General features: G+C 44.1%; 2 protein-coding genes across 2 annotated transcripts in view; both read left to right on the top strand.

The window, feature by feature from the left end:
- ATP6V0A2 (ATPase H+ transporting V0 subunit a2) overlaps window positions 1-10,395 on the top strand; it is a 59,025-nt gene extending 48,630 nt beyond the window's left edge. The window contains exon 20 of the mRNA XM_056534254.1: window positions 9,579-10,395. Coding sequence (XP_056390229.1) covers window positions 9,579-9,666 — 88 coding nt within the window. The 3' untranslated portion in view covers window positions 9,667-10,395. The remainder of the gene's footprint in view (window positions 1-9,578) is intronic.
- A 7,296-nt stretch (window positions 10,396-17,691) lies between these two features.
- The window catches only part of DNAH10 (dynein axonemal heavy chain 10), a 140,931-nt gene continuing 139,600 nt past the window's right edge, over window positions 17,692-19,022 (top strand). The window contains exons 1-2 of the mRNA XM_056534241.1: window positions 17,692-17,727; window positions 18,543-18,840. Coding sequence (XP_056390216.1) covers window positions 17,707-17,727; window positions 18,543-18,840 — 319 coding nt within the window. The 5' untranslated portion in view covers window positions 17,692-17,706. The remainder of the gene's footprint in view (window positions 17,728-18,542; window positions 18,841-19,022) is intronic.

Raw genomic sequence — 19,022 nt, 5'->3', positions numbered from 1 at the left:
TCCAACATTGCTGCTTTTTTGTCACTTTTTATTCCAAAAAATGTAATAAAAAGTTTCATATATGCAAATGTTGTATCGATTAAAAAGTACAGATCACAGCGCAAAAAAATTAGCCCTCATACCGCCCCATATGCAGAAAAATGAAAAAGTTATAGGTGGTCAAAATAGGGCAATTTTAAACATACTGATTTTGTACAAAAAGTTTGAGATTTTTTTTAAGCGGTACAATAATAGAAAAGTATGTAACCATTTTAATCGTATTGACACAGAAAATAAAGAAAACATATAATTTTTACTATCATTTTTTGGGTTCCCCGTACATTTTATGGAAAAATTTGAGGTTTTGTTACAAAGTACAATTGGTCACGCAAAAAACAAGCCCTTATATGGGTCTGTAGATGGAAATATAAGAGTTATGGGTTTTAGAAGACGAGGAGGAAAAAATTAAATGAGATCTGTAGTGCTCTATTGGATTCATGGAGGGGTGCGCCGGCTGCCGCGTCATGCGGGGACGGAATGCCCCCTTTCCTGTATATTGCCACGGCCCCGTACAGGAGATCGTGGGGGATAAAGTTCAGAGCACTACAGATCTCCTCTTTAAAATGCAAAAATAAAATTGGCCTGGTCCTTAAAGGAGATATCCAGTGCTGAAAAACTTATCCCCTCTCCTAAGGATAGGGGATAAGTTTCAGATCACGGGGGGGGGGTCCGACCGCTGGACCCCCCCGCGATCTGTATGGGGCCCCGGCAGCCCGCAGGAAGGGGGCATGTTGACCACCGCATGAAACGGTGGCTGACATGCCCCCTCAATACAACTCTATGGCAGAGCCGGAGCACTGCCTTCAGCAATCTCCGGCTCTGCCATAGCGATGTATTGAGAGGGCGTGTCAGCTGCCGCTTCGTCAGTGGTCGACACCCTTTTTCTGGCCAGCAAGCCGGGGCCCTGTACAGGAGATCGCAGAGGGTCCCGGCAGTCGGACCCCCCGCGTACTGAAACTTATCCCCTATCCTTAGGATAGGGGATAACTTTTTCAGCACTGGACTACCCCTTTAAGATGAAAATGGCTTGGTCCTTAAGGGGTTAATTAATGTTATATTTTAATGCAGCAGCGATATCAAATAGGTTTATGTTTATTTTTGTTTACATTATTTTACTTGAAAAATGGGGAAAGGGGGGTGATTTAAACTTTTATTAGAGGGTGGGGGAAGGGGGTTTATTCAGGCCTATAGGTGTAGAAATAGTTTAATTAGCATCGTATTCAGTATGTTCTAACTAAAGATATCTCCCAGTAGGCTCAGAGTCTTACACTATTCTCTAAGTAGGCCTTACCATAGTGCATCACTCATTTACACTATTTGCATCTGTGTTTTATCATGTTTTGGATGTGTATAGTATTTTGTCATTATTTTTAGCCAAAACCAAAGTAGGTACAAAATGCAGAAATAGGTGCAAATCTTTCCTTTTACATATATTTATATTTTTTTCTCTGTGTCTCTTCCAATCCTGGTTTTGACTATAAATACTCACCAAATTACTATGCGTAAACCAAATCTTTAGGTTACTTTATCTGCCTCAAGGTAAAGAATTTTACACAGAAGTTAGACAGTGACACAGAAGTAAGGTTTTAACAGGGCTTCTCCTCCTGTTTTTATTTTCCAACATAACAAAAATAACTGTCACAATTTGTATTCAGGCACAAAATAAAAATCGTGACAGTTACAATCACATGAATCAGAGACACATAACAGCATGTACAAAGTCGACAATAGCATGCAACGTGATTGTGCTGCACTGTGCACACGGCAGAAATTCTGTTTCTATGAGACGCCACATTTCCGACCGGTCCTAGCGCTGCCGGATGATTTCAATGTGCAGAATGTATGCCTGTATTTTACGGGCGGACATTACTCGTGGAAGCGGCCATGTAAACATGGTCTAATACTATCTTCCCTGGCCTACTACCAGCCACCCAACAAGTTCCTTACAGCCTCAGCCTGAAGACTAAGTTACACCTTGTTTTAAAGCCCAGTAACCAGCTGTCTTCAACTCTTATATGGGCCATACTGAAAACCTGGACTGGCTAGGAAGGGAATGTAAGACCCCACCTGCCTGTCAAAATAAATGGACTTTACCAAAGGTTCCTTAGTAGCTATGGTCTTGGATTTCACACTATCCTGAATTTCCCATATCTTACCCAGCTTTAATATAGAGATATAAGATATGCATTTCCTACAACCTGGTATAGCAATGATGTCCGAAGGACCCTTTGGCTTATAATTGGCCCTGCCAAGTGCTCCAATATTTTGATAAAAAAGAATAGCTCTGTGTACAGCGCTTTTCTTTCTGTCAGAATCTACCAGGAATGTGGATGCAGGCTCTGAATGGAGTTTTTGATGCGGTGTAAACAGTCTAAAGAGCACATGCCTTTGCAGGGTCGGTGGAGGACACTTTCTAACACCACAACCTCACCATCTCTGCCGGTAGGAATATCTCCCAGGGATGGTGAGGAAGAAGATTTTACCATATATTATGTGTTGCCACACGTTATTTTTCTCCCTTATACATTTCCTATCTAGGGACCATATATTAAATGGATTTTTTGACAACTGGGGCCGATTTCGGAGCTTGCTTCTGTTGCCCCATGCTTTGACCCTATATGGCTCTTTTTTTCTGGGACAGTATACGGGGGCCTGATATGACATTGCATTAAGTCACTTGAGGTATGCCTCTGGCATACCCGCTTTCACCAACTTGCTGTGGCAGGTCGTGCCGGGGTTTCATGTCCACTTGGAAGATACCGGGGTTACAGTCAGGACAGTTTCTCCTCTACCACCGGTTGTCATGACATGGTTGCCTTGTCCGCAGGTGTGTTTTGACGTGCGTACTAAATTCCCTCCTCTACAGGCTGCCACATCCACATCTGCTGTCCCGGATCCCCTCGTCCAGGTTGAGTTCTTTGTGAAAGTGTCCCTGCATGGCCATGGATTGCACCTGCTCTCATTAGGCTAGACAGGAGTCTCATCTATCACTCATACCAGTGGACCCATACCAGTAAGTCAGACAGTGGCCTGCATGTTTTTTTCTGCCGCCTGTCAACTTCTCCAAGGGCTGAAGTATCTGCTGCTGAAGTTCCGGTACCTCACTGCTGGTGCGCGGTGTCCGGTGGAGTGACCTGGTGTGTCCTGTGGACCCTAGGCAGGGCGAAGGGAATACAATCCATGGCTCCTAAGCCTCCCCCTATCTCCCAGGGTGTCGGGGATTCTATTCATGGTTCCTAGGCTTCACTGACTTTCCACATGCATCAAAGAGGAGGAGGAGGAGTAAAAAGGAACCCCTAAATACCATTGCTGCGACTCTTGATGATGAAGACAACGACATCCAGGTTATAGTAAAGGATCCTTGGCAGGACCATTTATTGAAAGAAAGCAAATTAAAACAATAAAAAACAGGGAGGTTTTGGGAGGAGCCCTCCCTTCCTCAGATAAGATCAACTGTTTTTATTGTTTTAATTAGCTTTCTTTCAATTAATGGTCCTGCCAAGGATCCTTTACTATAACCTAGACGTCGTTGTCTTCATCATCAAGAGTCGCAGCGCCGGTATTTAAGAGTTCTTTTTTACTCCTCATATTCACAGGACGACCTGGGTCATTTCCTGCAACTCACTGGCTTGACAGCGACTCATCACTGATGGTACCCCGCTACATAGGGGTTATATGCCTGTTATTTCTACCTTGAGGTGAGCGGCCATCTATAAGCCCTGTGGGGTAATCCGCTACTCCCCTCACTTCCCACATATATCCTGGGGTAATACACGATACAAGCGCCGCTTGTCGATCTTTTCCTTTTTTTATCTCTCTATATGTTCTTCACCGCATTCATCAAAGGGGCTCAGTGATTGCCTTATCCGACTGTGTCCCCATATCACCAGCACCTGAGGGGGCACTCATTGCGCCACACCGTTGTCTGCTCAGTTTCCGCCGCTGTCGGTCTCCCATCTTTGGGCTGCTGCATGCATGCTGTGGCTCCCTGTACCTCACTGTTGGTTCCGGACTCTGTCAGAAGGTTCCTGCAAGCACAAAGGACTGCTGCCAGTCAGCCAGTCATTAGTCTTCAGGGTCTCCTACTCCTTCAGGACTCCATAAGATTGGCCACACTCCTGTGCCCCACTGTCAGTGGGAGGGTTCGAAGGAGTGTCATGTGCGTCAGGAATCCTCCAGCAGTCAGCCGGATGGCTGTTCCTGTGGTTTACTGCTACATCGGGTTAACTGCCATTCACTTCCCACAGTGTGGCGGAAGTTCAGGTAACCACTGCCTAAAAGTAGTTCTGAGGGGGTCTCCCCATGTTGTTTCTTGGGCTCTCTGTAATGCGCCACATGCTGGTTCATGGGGGTTCACTACTTTACCAGGCCCCTCTCCTCATGCCTGCCGCTCTAGTGGCTTAAGGCTGGTAGCCAACTTTTAGTGTATGGTTCTGACTGCGGAACCGGGGTCACCATAGTCCCTTGCCAGTTAGCCTGACTATGTCTGCATGGCTTTCTAATACACCAGGTCTCCTTTCCCATTCCTGCCTCTCCCGTGACGGCAGTCTGGTGTCTCCTTCCCTGTGAAGTTCCACACAGTGTGCCTTCTGTGGCCCTCTTCTGTGTCTGCATGTTTCCTGCCCCACATGCATCCCTCATCTCTTGCATCTGCGGCTGCAGTCCTGGTGTGTAGCACCATTAGGAGCTGGGGTGTGGGCATCTCCTGGACTGCCCATGGTTTTTTCATGGCTGCAACTGCACTCTCTTTTCCCCTTTTCTGAGAGTGCCACGTTGGTCTGATAGGGGCATAGTTTTGACACACCATTGGGTGCTGAGTCTGTCTTCCATTCTGCCAGACTTTTGGATGTCTGCGGTTTCCTTTGTGTCTATTTCCCTACGCCTGCTGGGTCCTGCTTGTGTAGACTCCTCCCTCCCTTCTGTTCGGTGTGGTGTGCCTTGGACCTTCCTGGGAACCGTTCTGAAGTCCTACGACAGTTGAGCACCTCTGATCTGGCAGAGGGCCTGTTGGGGCGACAGTCAGTTCAGCCCCCCTCTGCCTTCAGGTATTTTCCTGGTTTCCTGTGCTGGGTGTCTCAGGCATCTGCTCTGTTGCCTTGAACATGTCTAGAATGGCTCAGTTGGTACACATCTAGTTCAGGGTTTCACCCTGTTGGGGTGTTCCTCTCAACACTGTCGGTTGCTGTGTGCATGTGCTTCTTACTCGCATTTGTAGCCATGTCTTGGTTTCTTTACCCAGCACCTATGTCCGGGATTCCGATCCCTCCATATCTCTGTATGTTGCTGTAAGGTTCCTGGGGTGCTCCGTGGGCCCAGTACATTGTCCAGTTACCGTACCTGGCGCACTGTCAACCCCCCTTCAAGGGGGTACGGAGATTAGGGTGCTGGCGTGGTCGGTGCCTGGGTTTACAGGTCTCCTACATTGCCTATTACTAGTTACGTCGGGTACCTCATTACTGCGAGGTGCCCGACGGCATGACTTGTTGTCCATTATGCACCCATACCAGTAAGCCAGACAGTGGTCTGCATGGTTTCCTCTGCCGCTTGTCTCTCATCACACAGCCAATGTATCTGCAGCTGGAGTATGGTACCTCACTACTGAGCAAGGTTTCTGATGGAGTGAACCGTTGTCTACTATGGACCCATACCAGTAAGCCAGACAGTGGTCTGCATGGTTTCCTACATCGCCTATCACACGGCTGATGTAGCTGCGGCTGGAGCTCCGGTACCTCACTACTGCGAGGTGCCCGAGGGCATGACTTGTTGTCCACTATGAACCCATACCAGTAAGTCAGACAGGGGTCTGCATGGTTCCTCTGTCGCCTGTCTCACATCAATCGGCTGATGTATCTGTGGCTGGAGTTCTGGTAACTCACTACTGTGCGACAGGTCCGATGGAGTTACCCGTTGTCCTCTCTGGTCCCATACCAGTAAGCCGGACAGTGGTCTGCATGGTTTCCTAAACCGCCTGTCACACATCACATGGCTGATGTAGCTACGGCTGGACTCCCGGTACCTCACTACCGTGTGAGGTGCCCGTCGGAATGGACCTGTACCAGTACACCAGACAGTGGTCTGCATGGTTTCCTACACCTCCTTTCATCGGCTGATGTATCTGCGGCTGGACTTCTGGTGCCACACTGCCGTGTGCTGTATACGTAGAACTGACCAAGCGTGTCCTACCCTATTTCTAAGGGGGGGCGGAGTTTCTATCCATGTCTCCTGGTGGAGGTTCTTGAGGAGGGTCCCTATAGATACACGGGATTCATGCCAGTCAGACAGTCCTTCGTCTGTTGGGTCTTCTACGCCACCAGGTCGCCTGTTGGATGGGCCGCACTCCAGTTCCCTGCTTTCTGTGGGAGGTTGAATGGAGTGACCCTGTAAGCTCAGGAATCCTATTCCAGTTGGCCAGACGGTTTTCTGCATGGCCTACTACTACGTCGGGTCACCTGCCATTCTCTTTCCACACTGTGGATGGTGGTTCTGGTATAACCCACTGCCTAGGGGTAGTTCCGAGTGAGTCTCCTTAGGTGGCTCTGTAGCCTTTCTACAATGCACCACATGCTGGTTTGTTCCCTACTTTACCAGATTCCTCTCTGCATGCCTGCTACTCTGTCTGAAGACTGGGATATCACTTCGCTGTATCTTTCCGTATGCGGGACCGGCGTGGCCATGGTCCATATGCCACATAACCAGACTCTGTCGGTATGCTTTTCTTGTCCACCAGGTCACCTCATCCGTTTCTGCTGATGCCGCGGCTGCAGTCTGGTGTCTCTCTTCCAGGTGACCTTCCACAAAGTGTATCTTTGTGGGTTCATGGGACCTTTTCTACCTGTAAGGTCCAACGGTGTCTGCATGTTTCCTGCCCTGCATACATTATTTTCCTCATGATTCTGCGCCTGCAGTCTTGCTGTGTGGCACCATTAGTAAATCAGGTATGTTTTTTTTTTCTGCAGGCTTTTTCTGCAGGCTCTAGGGACTTTCTCAGCCACAGCAGCATCGCTCTGTTCCCCTTCCTAAGGTTGCCATGTTGGTCTTCTAGAGGCATACCTCCCTTCCTGCAGGTCCCTTGGAAGTCTGCGGTTTCTTTCGTGTAGGCAGTCTTGGTGCCCCACTACTATCGTGAGGTACCCTTGTCTGTGCCCATCCATATGATAAGGCCGCTTTGTCAGAGTAGAGCCCACCTTTCCTTCTGTTTGGTGGGGTGTGCCTCGGGACTTCCTGGGATTTTGTTTCCGCAGTTCTGTTGAGCATTTCGGTTTGGCATGGTTCCTGCTGGGGCGACACAGTCAGTTCTGCCCCTCCCTATACCTCCAGGTACCTCCGAGTTTTCTGTCCTGGGTGGCTTAGGCACCTACTCTACTGCCTTAGTCATCATCCGGACTGGCTCTCCATATGTCTTGTATGTTTGCGCAGCTCCAGTGTGCAGGATTCCTATCCCCCTGGGGATGGGTTGTCGCTGGGGCCTGGGGGCTACATTCTCCCAGTCCTGGTCTGTGGCTGTGGGGCAGCATTTCCCTGCTCCTACTGTGCCTGGCACACTTGCCACTTCCCTTTCCACAGGGTGTACGGGTATCAGGGTGCTTGGCATGGTCAGTACCTGAGTTTCATCTCGGCCACCCTTGTTTTCCCTCATCTAGGGGGTCTATTTTTGTTGGGCTTTTCCTGCTGCCAAGATGATGCCATCTCTCTGTTACCACTATATAGGTGGGGTATCTTACTTCACTACTTCATGTTTCCACAGGGAAGTTTGTCGTCCGGAGAGTTTTCGTGGACGTCTGTTTTCCTTACTTTTCAGGTATGAGTCTTCCAGGTGACTCAGGATCCTCCATTTCCCATTTCGGCCACTCCAGTGTTCTGGGATGTTCCCTTTCGGGGTGTTCCGCTTGTTCCTTGGCCGTTTGATTTACGAGTTCGTCTTCCGGGTGAATCAGACCTCTCTAGTTTCCATGTTGGTCTCTCCGGTTCCCGGGATGCCCCTTTTCTGGTAGATCCGCTCCTTTCTTCATTCAGGGTTCATTCCTCCCGAGTTAGACAGCGCTCCAGTCCTCCGGATTACACCAGCCCGGCTACTGTCCCCTTCCGGGTACTCATGGTGGGCCCCTGGGACAGGGATTTTTGAGTCTGCAGCTGTTTAGGTCTTTGTTCTCATGCACCAGACCTTTCTTGTCTCTCTTTATGGCCCGTGGACGGGGGATCTTCCGGGAGCCCACTTTCTGGGCCTAGTTTGTCTCTGGCCTGGGGACTCGTCCGCAGGCCTTGTTGACACGTGAGTTCGGTCTCGGGACTGATTCCATTCTCTGGTGGTTGTTTTTCCCACCCTAGGGGACTGCTATGGTACGTCCAATCCGTAAGGTGTCCCCCAATGAAGAGCGACCGAGAAAAGGAGATTTTTTTTTTGTACTCACCGTAAAATCTCTTTCTCGTAGCCTTCATTGGGGGACACTGTACCCACCCATTGCTTCTCTTTTTCGTCCTGATGATCCTATCTGGTTGTTTTTTTTTTTTATCCGAGATTCTTTTCTAGGGTCTTTGGGACATGTCCTTGGTTGCTTCTCCTACTGCTTTGTGACAAAACTGGTTACCTCACTTCCAGTGGGCGGGTATATCCTTCCAGGGAGGAGCTGACTTTTTTTTCCTAGTGTCAGCGCCTCCTAGTGGCAAGAGCATATACCCATCAGTTAGGTGTCCCCCAATGAAGGCTACGAGAAAGAGATTTTACGGTAAGTACAAAAAAAATCTCCTTATTCGCTTTCTTCCCCCAATATGGAATGACAGTTTTGAGAAGTTAAATATGCCTATAGCTTGCCACATTTATCCCTAGTCTCAAAAACACTTCCTAGTCTTATCCTTTATTAACAAGGTATTTTCCCTCTAGGCTTGCTGCCCTCTACTCCTGCATTCATATGTTCACACATTTAGGTTTTCAATTGCACTTAAATGCAAAGACAGGACTGGATTTAAAAAACAGGAAATCTGTTTTCCTTTTTATTCGTGTCCCCCATTTATGATCTGTTTCCGGCTTTGTATGCATTAATTGCAAAACCTAAACGTGTGAACATACTCTTTACTTAGGCCGGCTGGGCACAATAAGGACCTCTGATCTCCATGATCGACTGTCACTTCATAAGCCTTCACATGGCTCAGTCAATTGGAATCTAGTCTGTACAAGTAAATGTTGGATCATTCTTGCAGCCCTTTTACTTTTATTATTGTTGGATGAACATCACCAGTTTACACAGGGAGATAAATGGCTGAAAAAAATTTAGTTTAATGGCTGCAGAAAAGATGTGATCATCTGTGAACATGCATTTATTGGCTGATTGATGTCCCTTGTCCATTTATTATTGGGAACGTTCATTCACCTGATCAGCCGTGTAAACGGGCTTTGAGCAATCCATGTTCAGTATCTTTAAGTATATGGCGTATTTCAAATCTGTTATAATCTGCATAATTTATTCTATTTACTACATCGTGTGTGTTTTATAATATTAACCTGTTTGTGTCTAATTGGAATGTTGTTGTTTCTTCGTTTACAGGGTGGAATTTCAGAACAAGTTTTATTCTGGAGCAGGATATAAATTTGCCCCTTTCTCTTTTAACAATATGGCCTTGCACCTGGACTGAGGCTTTTCATGGTCTTTGAATTATTACTGTATTAAGGATGAATCATCCATATGGACTTCTCACTGAAAGAAAAGAGTTTACAAACGTCATTTGGGAGCGTTCACAAACTTAATTCCTTCAGCGTTTATTCTTTTTAATACCTTTGTATTATTAAGCCATACCAGTCTTTTTGAGTTAAAGGGAGTGTGTCATCAAAAAATTGTTGAAATAAAGTTAAACATAGTTTTTAAGTATTTTTGGTGATTTTTTTTTAAGCTAATTTTCCATTTTAGGATCTATATTTATAAGAATAAGTCTAAAATCTTGCCGTTTTCATTCTCACTACTGAACCACTAGAGACAAATTTTCAGTATCCTTTTCCTATTACAGAAAGATAAACAACTATATATTAGATAATAAGGGAGATGGACACAGCACATAATCTTCCCCTCTCTACACGTTGACCTTTGGACAGGTCACAGAGCATGACTAGAAAACTCTACTATATTACTGTATATAGAGTAATGTTTCCTGTGATCCATGCAGGTGCTTAAAAGCATCTCTCTGAAGGCTGTTAACAGAGCAGGTCAGAAGCTTGATTGATATGGCTGCCCCCATAAAAATGCACAAAAAAATTACTCTCCAAAAAAACATAAACTGATTAGAAAAAAAGAACTTTTCATATATTTTAGTATTTGCAAAAAAAGGGGAGATGTACACCATGTAGTGCACACCCAATCAATGTACAAAAAATCTTTATTAGAAAATGCATAAATCACTTTAGACAACAAGAAACCCCCATAAAAACATTTAAAAGAGGCATAAACATGCCCTCCCACAACAGGGGGGAGCCCGTAGGACCCCTCCCAGGACACCTGTATAAAAATCCCAAGTATAGCAGACAGGAGGCTGGGAAATGCAAGAATCAAGAAGCAATGTAATGAATGATCCCTATACAGGCGTCCCCCTGAACCCCACGCGTTCCGTCACCTTCTGGTGACTTCCTCAGGGGTGTCACCAGTAGGTGACGGAACACGTGGGGTTCAGGGGACGCCTGTATAGGGATCATTCATTAAATTGCTTCTTGATTCTTGCATTTCCCAGCCTCCTGTCTGCTATACTTGGGGATTTCCCTTTAATCAGGTTGTATATGGTATTTGGCAGGTGGTCTGTGGTAACATATGCATATTGTATAGATATTGAACTATCTTGTTATTTGGATGTATATTTAGAGGCTGTGTTAGAACTTATACCTATTTGTCCTGGGAGGGGTCCTACGGGCTCCCCCCTGTTGTGAGAGGGCATGTTTATGCCTCTTTTAAATGTTGTTATGGGGGTTTCTTGTTGTCTAAAGTGATTAATGCATTTTCTAAAAAAAGATTTTTTGTACATTGATTGGGTGTGCGCTACATGGTGTACTTCTCCCCTTTTTTTTGCTTTGACTATTACATGGTACACACAGTAGCACCCATGTTTACTATTAAGAACTCATATATATATATATATATATATATATAGCTGAACCTGCTAGTGTTTGTGTTTCAATATTTTAGTATCTGTCTCTAATCCATAAAAAAAAAAAAAAAAAAAAAAAAAAAAAAGACACATTCCCTTTAAAATGCCAATTGAAATCCATAAGGACAGATTACATTAAAAGCTGTCTAGTGATGATTTATCACAGTGGCTCAGACGGGCTGACCTTTAGGCACACACACAGTATTTTATTTTAAGCTGTAAACGGCAGAAAAAAATTTACCAAAAGCAAGAAAACGTGGGAACGTAATTTTTTCCCCCTTATTTTTAGCCGTCTGTTTTTCCCCGTACCTCGATGGGTGTGTAGCCTAAGTTAGACTGTGTCTAGTCTAAGTTTAGACCATTATTTTATTTTATTTTAAGGCTTGCTTTTATGCCAATACTGTGTGCCAAATCTGGCACACTGTGTTTCATATAAGTTACACAGAATAAGAAGTGGCCCCTTACCATCAAAAATGTGTTGCAAGTCATTTTTTGTAGTAAGTGGGGCTGCATAGAGTAGGTATTTTCTAAAGGTATCTCCAAAAGTGCCCTACTTCAATAGAGTTGTAAATAATCTTATCTAATAACAATATCTAAAAACACTCCAGTAAATACTGTTTAGAAAATTTTTACTTCATTAGGATTTAAATTGTAAAATATTCTATACTAACTCTTTGTTCACAGTGCACATTTGGCTTGTATGCTATGAAAGGTCTTGGCATATATATATATATATATATATATATATATATTTAGAACATAGTTATTGACCATAAATGGACCAGAGAATGCCAAGAGCATTGGTAGGACAGTTATTCAACTGCAATGAAAAAGATCATCAACTGTGGTTACTAATATAAGGGCATCCTAGATAAAATGCATACTGTACTTGTTAGGTTTTGTATTTCTTTGTAGAATATGTAGCACATGCTGCTCTTTTATGACCTTCACAAGGTATCTAATACAAGTGTGATATAGATTAAAGGATACTTCTCATATGAAAAAAAAAGCACAAGGTCCCAGGAGCTGTCTCCTTTGTGGGGTCTGCAGCTAAAGCGCGTATATGGAATAGCCAGAAGTCCCATAGGTTTGCATTGCAATGTTACATACATTATTATAATTGCAGAACCCACTTTAATGTATACAGTTTTAGTAAAGGTTAACTTATAAATGTAATACATCTTTAGAAATAACATCCTTCAGAGATTTTCTACCTCTCCAGATACATGCGTTTCTGTCATATAAATGTATGCATGTATGATTGTTATATATTGTGAAAAATTTGGGTTATCAATGTTTTAAGAAAGACAAATTTTTAAGTGTTAACCTATTCAAACTTCTTTTGTCAAAGCTAAGAATGAATTCCTAAGAACGAATGTTGTGTGCAAGAACATTTAATAAAGATTTTATATATTTCTAATATTGGGTGTATGAACAATATAAATATTTGTAAAAATAACTGTACAGTATTTCAGATTTTGACTTGTGTGAATAATCTTTTTAAATAAAAAAGGTGAACAAGTACTGGAATGTCCTATCTGTAGTGTTGTGTTTGTCTGCACATCCATTTATAAGAAGGGACTTTTTATCAATAAGGCTATGGAGGAGAGTTATTAAAACCTGTGCGGAGGGAAAGTGGTGCAGTTGCCTATAGCAACCAATCAGATTGCTGTTTTCAAAGACCTTTTTAAAAATTAAGCAAATTAGTTGCTATTGGCAGCTGCACAAATTTTCCCTTTTTAAGGGTACTTTCACCCGTACAGGATCCTGCGCAGATTTGATGAGCAGGATTTGTAACTGCAGATTAGAAGCTGTGCTCAGTCATTTAGTTTACATGGAAATCTGCAGCAGAAAATCCTGTGCATCAAATCCTGCGCATCAAATTTGCGTACGTGTGAACGTACCCTTAGGGTACGTTCACACGAGTGGATCCTCAGCGCGTATTATGCTGCGGATCCACTGCTGAAGGACCGCTGCATGCTGTCTTTACAGGGGCCTGCTCAGAGCGTCAATCTACCGCTACAGCAGACGCACTGCGATATGCGAGTAGCCGCGCACATGCGCAGTATACTCGCACATCGCGTCTGCTATCGGCCTAGCTCGGGGAGCAGGGGAAGCGGCCCTTATACAGGTTTTGATAAATCTCCCCCTATTTTGTTAAAAAAAGGCTTATTTTGGCCCCAAAATACACAGATTCTTCATGTTAGAGCATCACTAAAACCTGTAGTGCCAGGCAAATATTGAAAAATAAAAATGTCACATGCTTTTAGTGTTTTGGTCAGATTTAGAAAATGTTGGAAGTAATTTATCATGAATAAGAAGCCTTGTAATGGGTATATAGGGGAAGATTGATCAAGATCTGTGTAAAGGAAAAGTGGTGCAGTTGCCCATAGCAACCAATCAGATTGCTTCTTTCATTAGTACACGAGCCTCTGAAAAATGAAAGAAGTGATCTGGTTTCTATAGGTAACTGCACCACCTTTACGCTACACAGGTTTTTATAAATCTCCCCATAGTGACTTTCCTTTGACCCAAAAAAAATTTACTATGAAAATGCTAAAAACTAAAATACGGAGTATGTAGACTTTACATCCAAGGTGTTTTTTCGAGCGTTTTTGAAAAAAATAAAAATAAAAAAGTGGAAACAGAGAAGCAAGAATCCAGTGGACAAATGGGCATAGAACTTCATCGTCAGTTAACTTAATAAAATAAATATCAGATCAGCATCAACAATTTTTCATCCTGCACTGGTGATCTTCATTTGTTTTTATTACTGAACCCATTAAAACGTTTTGGCGTATAGAATGCGGGTGCTGGCCCCCCCCCCCCCCCCCCGCGATGAGACATCTTATACCCTAAACAATTGTCTTTAAATTCTCCTCATATGCATAATAAACAGTTGTTAAACCCTATGAGATCTGTGTTCTGCAACTGCTCAAGAGTAACATGAATCAATCTTCTATTGACTAAAATGTAGTGTATCCTATAATCCCATCATAGAAGAAATATGAGGGTATGTCATGCAGATGAGTGCACTCTACAACCATGCACATATATATTTATCACTCATCACAACTTTCCCCAGAGCAAACCTAGCAAAATAATAAATATATACTGTGTATATATATATATATATATATATATGTATACATACATACATGAATAATAGGAGACAGACCCACTAAATAATTATGCCCTAATTCCTATTTAAAATAATATGCACTAAATTCCATGCAGTCACATGAGTTAAGCAATACATCTAAAATAACATTAAAGTAAAAAAATCAATAGTAAAGAGCAACATAAGTGTATTAGTTCATACAGTGCAAAAAGTAGACTATACTGTATTTTGGCTGTGTGTGAATGCGCCCTTGCTGTACAAGGAATCTGACAGACGGGTGGCCCTGCTTTTAACGCCTCATACCGGATGAAAATCGCAACCTTTCTGGAGATATTCATCTTGTTGCTAATAAGGTCATTTCTTATGTGTAATGGAGGCAGCTGGTTCTGTATCTGTTGACTCCAGCCAATCACTCCACCCCCTTCAGCCTTTAACTCCGCCCTCTTCATGGGTAGGGCAGAGTTATTAGCTGGAACAGGCAGGAGGAACTGTTGCAGCAAATCACCTTGCGCAAAGCAACATATTTATATATTAGGCCACTTTCACACTATAAAGTTGCTCTGTTAAAAGACCTGTTATAAACTTCCGTTAGAAAAGCCTTAAAAACGGATGTTGAACGGCAGTTACAAAATCCAATTAAAGTCTATGGGATTTTTTGATTATCCGTTAAGACCCGTTATAGCACATCATGAATAACAGACGTTATTTGTGACAGAAGAAAGAACGGCACATGCACTTTTTCTTCCGTCACAAGAAACTGGTAAATTAACGGCCATTATTTTTAACATTAGAGTCTATGGCACATGGATGAGCCTTTATGTCATCTGTTTGCACCTGGTTTATAATATGTTATTACTTGTGAGCATGCTCAGAAGAGATGACATCAGCAGACTCCTGTAGTGCTGAGGGACTACTACTTCTCCCATCATGAAACAGACTTGTTTCCATAATGGGAGTAGTAATTTCACAGCTACGGGAGTCTGCCCATGGCTGGGGAGGCTACAATAGTGTTTGTACTACAACCTCCATCATGGAACAGACTCTATTCCATGATGAGGGTTGTAGTACAGGGGCTGAGGGATTGATCGCCCTGGGTCTCACTTCTGAGACCCGATGGGATTAGAAGTTTTTAAACAGGGGAGCGGGCAACATGCTCCATTCCCCTGCGATGTACGATATATTTTACTTTAATTTTAAAATTCCCCTTCCGGGAGCCCTGAATGGCCGATACTGAGGAGCCCTGGCGGGGTTTTCAAATAGAAGCGCTGCGGTGGGGAAAGTTATATAGATTCGCTGGGGGGTATATGTCTGGCCCCCCGCAGCGCTTCTATATATCTTGCCCCCCCCCACAGCACATTTATATAGGTATTGTCCCTCGTATCGCTTATATACATTCCCCCCCCTGCATCGCATATATATATAAATATATATCCCCCCCCCCCCCCGCAGCGCATATATATTTTCCCCCCACAGCGCTATCATAAGCCCCCGGCAGCGCTATGAATGAAAAGTATTCTATTAGCAGCGCATCCGCCTGGCCCGATGCGCTGCTGAAAGAATACTTGTCTTTCATACTGCTGCGGCGGCATATTTACACAGAAGCACTGTGGGGGCCTGATAACACTATATGTCTGGCCCCCACAGCGCTTCTATAATCATATGCCTCCGCAGCGCTATGAATGAAAAGAATTCTAACAGCAGTGCATCTGGCCGGGAATCCAGTCGGCCTGGTGTGATTCCTTTCCCGAGTGTAGGGAATAAAAGTGCTCCCTTATCCTAATAAAAAGCAGTGTATAGTTTTCCCAATATAACACTTCATGCAGGGACAAATTATCGCATATACTGTGAAATCTGACCTGCATCTTATAAAGTCATATATATATATTTGTGATTTGAATTCTAAACATACACTAAGGGGTTAAGTGGGAGATACGCCCTCTTTTCCCTATACACCTTGATAAAGCGTCTGTGTGACGTGAAACAATAGCGTTGTTGGTGGAGTGTATCCTCGTGTGTTTGCCCGGCATGTGGCCAATAAAGCAGCAAAAAGAAAAGCAGCGAATTGAGTTACATGTCATCTATTCTTCTGTGAATGGTATCGTATACATTGTACTTTTGACACAGGCACTGACGGAGCTGTGAGACACAAGAATACCGCAGCTGTAGAGTGGTTACCGATATATCTCAAGTTGATGTCGTGTGGTGCCGACATTACTCTTTTGGACTGGACTCATCAGTGTCACAAGAGGTATGGGGACCCCTAGTGGTGGGATTTTCAAAGACAGTTTTCTTTAATAAAATGTTTTATTTTTTTTTTTTATTTTATTTTTTTTAAAGAAGTGTATTAAAAAAACTATTGTATTGCCAAGATGTACAACATATAAAATGTTTTCTATATCTGACCGTGCCCAGTTAAATCTAGTAAGGGATTTTTAGGGCAGAAACATTAGAAAAAGTAGTGCCGTCTAGGAAAATGAATCCCCTATACAAAGGATAGAGGGAAAATGTCTGATCTGTGTTGACCACTGCATGAAGCGGTGCATCTCTGTAGAAGAGTTGGAGATACACAAGTACAGCGCTTTGGTTCTCCTATAGAAATGCATTGAGAGTGCATGTTGACCCCATTCTGTGCACCAGGAGAGCCGGAGCACCGTGCAGGAAATTGCTGGGGGTCCCTGTGGTTGGACCCCTCGCCATTAGACAACCCCTACATAGGGGATACATTTTCCTAAACTGGAGGACCCCTTTGAGTCCCTGGCTGTAAAATAAGCCCCACCACTGCCATTTTGACGATGCCTCGTCCCTTTTCCTCCATGATTCTGTTATACTTTTCATGTAAAAAATGCTCACTGCTGCAAAAAGGCCAGGTTATCACGCTAGACTAGGACTTTAAAACCTTCCAACTATGTGGGGTGTCTTTCCTTGGCATGGATGCCATTTTACAGCAGATGACCAGATTGTGTAGCATTGCTTAAGGGCTCGTTCACACTGCCTCAGGCTTTGCCATATGGCACTCCGTCAGTAAGTCCGTCCTAACGACAGGAGTTATGCATGCCCTATTTTTCTTTCTCAACTAAACTGCCGCATCCCCGATGGATCCTTATTCAAGTCAATGGGATCCGTGGTGACCCAGTGGTGTCGGTTGTGCTCTGACCCATTTTAGGTCTGTTTGGTGCAAAAATAAAAAGAGCCAAACAGACCCAGAATGGCAAAGAGCACAACGGCAATGTGAACCTAGCCTGAGTTTTCACCTGTTTGTTGACCTAAAAAACAGTGCCACAAAAAACTGCCCTGTTATTTTGCACTCCCAACATGCAGTGAGGCTTTCTTTCAATAATAGTGGGTTTTAGTCTTGATGGGGTTTTTCTGCTGCTTACGTCTTGGTGCTAGATACCTCAAGACACCTTCAGAGGATTCCATGTAGAATGGGTCAAGCGGTTTTGGTGGTAAGGAGGTGACCTACATAATATTAGGCAGTTTTAAAGGGGTCTTCCAGGGATTGCCATTGGCTCTAAATGAAAAGAGGAAGACACCAGACAAGACAGCTCTGTACTTGATCCGATCGCTCACATTTTTAGGGAATGTTCTAACTTTGTGGCTACTGCATGGACACATTCGGTGACTAACAGCGATTAGTCTCCAAACTGTGGCCCTCCAGATGTTGCAAAACTACAACTTCTAGCATTGACTGTCAGGGCATGCTGAGGGTTGTAGTTTTGCCGTATCTGGGAGGGGGGCACTGTTTGGAGACCACTGATTTAGATGATCTATGCCACTGTTTTTAAACCAGTGTGTCTCCAGCTGTTGCAAAACTACAACCCCTAGCATGCCCAGACAGCCTATAGGGGAGATTTATCAAAACTAGTCTAGAGGGAAAGTTGCGCATAGCAACCAATCAGATTGCCTCCTTTTTAACATGGCCTCTTAAAAATGAAAGAGGCAATCTGATTGGTTGCTATGGGCAACTTTTCCTCTGGACAGATTTGGATAAATCTCCCCCTCCCCCCAGAGGAAAAGTTTCTGAGTTGCCCATAGCAACCAATCAGATTGCTTCTTTCATTTTTAACAAGGCCTTTGAAAAATGAAAGAAGCAATCTGATTGGTTGCTATGGGCAACTGGGCAACCTTTACTCTGCAAAGGTATTGATAAATCTCCCATTATGTGTCTACAGATAGGTGCAGTACAGCTTCCTCTCCAGCAGGGGGAGAGCTGAATAGCACTCTCTTGTTTGTACTGACGCCCGCTCTGTGCTGTGAACAGGTAGAGCCGCCGGCAGCGTCCCGTTGCCATGGTCACACACCACAAACCGAAAGGCAGCGTTTAGCGAAGAACATGTCGCTGGATGATCCCCGCCTGGAATGGATCCGGGACCGTGTGTACTGCAGCTTTAGCCTGACCGACCCGAACTGCTTCGAGGAGCTGCTGAACCGGAACGATGGAGAAGATGAAGTGAAGATCCTGCGGTTTCTTAACGAGAGCTCAGACAAGGAGGGCGCCTCAGCTCTGCTGTTCTTCAAGAGCACCAGGCAGGAGGAGCTGGAGGTGGAGATAGCCATAGGTGAGAGCGGCTACAACTATACTATAAAGTATTTATTACTATTATACTATTTGTTATTCTATACCAGTGTTTCCCAACCAGGGTGCCTCCAGCTCTTGCAAAACTACAACAGCCTTTGGCTGTCCGGGCATGCTGGGAGTTGTAGTTTTGCAACAGCTGGAGTCACCCTGGTTGGGAAACAC

Source organism: Hyla sarda, chromosome 1 (genome assembly GCF_029499605.1).
Source record: "Hyla sarda isolate aHylSar1 chromosome 1, aHylSar1.hap1, whole genome shotgun sequence".
Taxonomy (NCBI): Eukaryota; Metazoa; Chordata; class Amphibia; order Anura; family Hylidae; genus Hyla; species Hyla sarda.
This window is presented reverse-complemented; position numbering and strand designations above follow the sequence as displayed.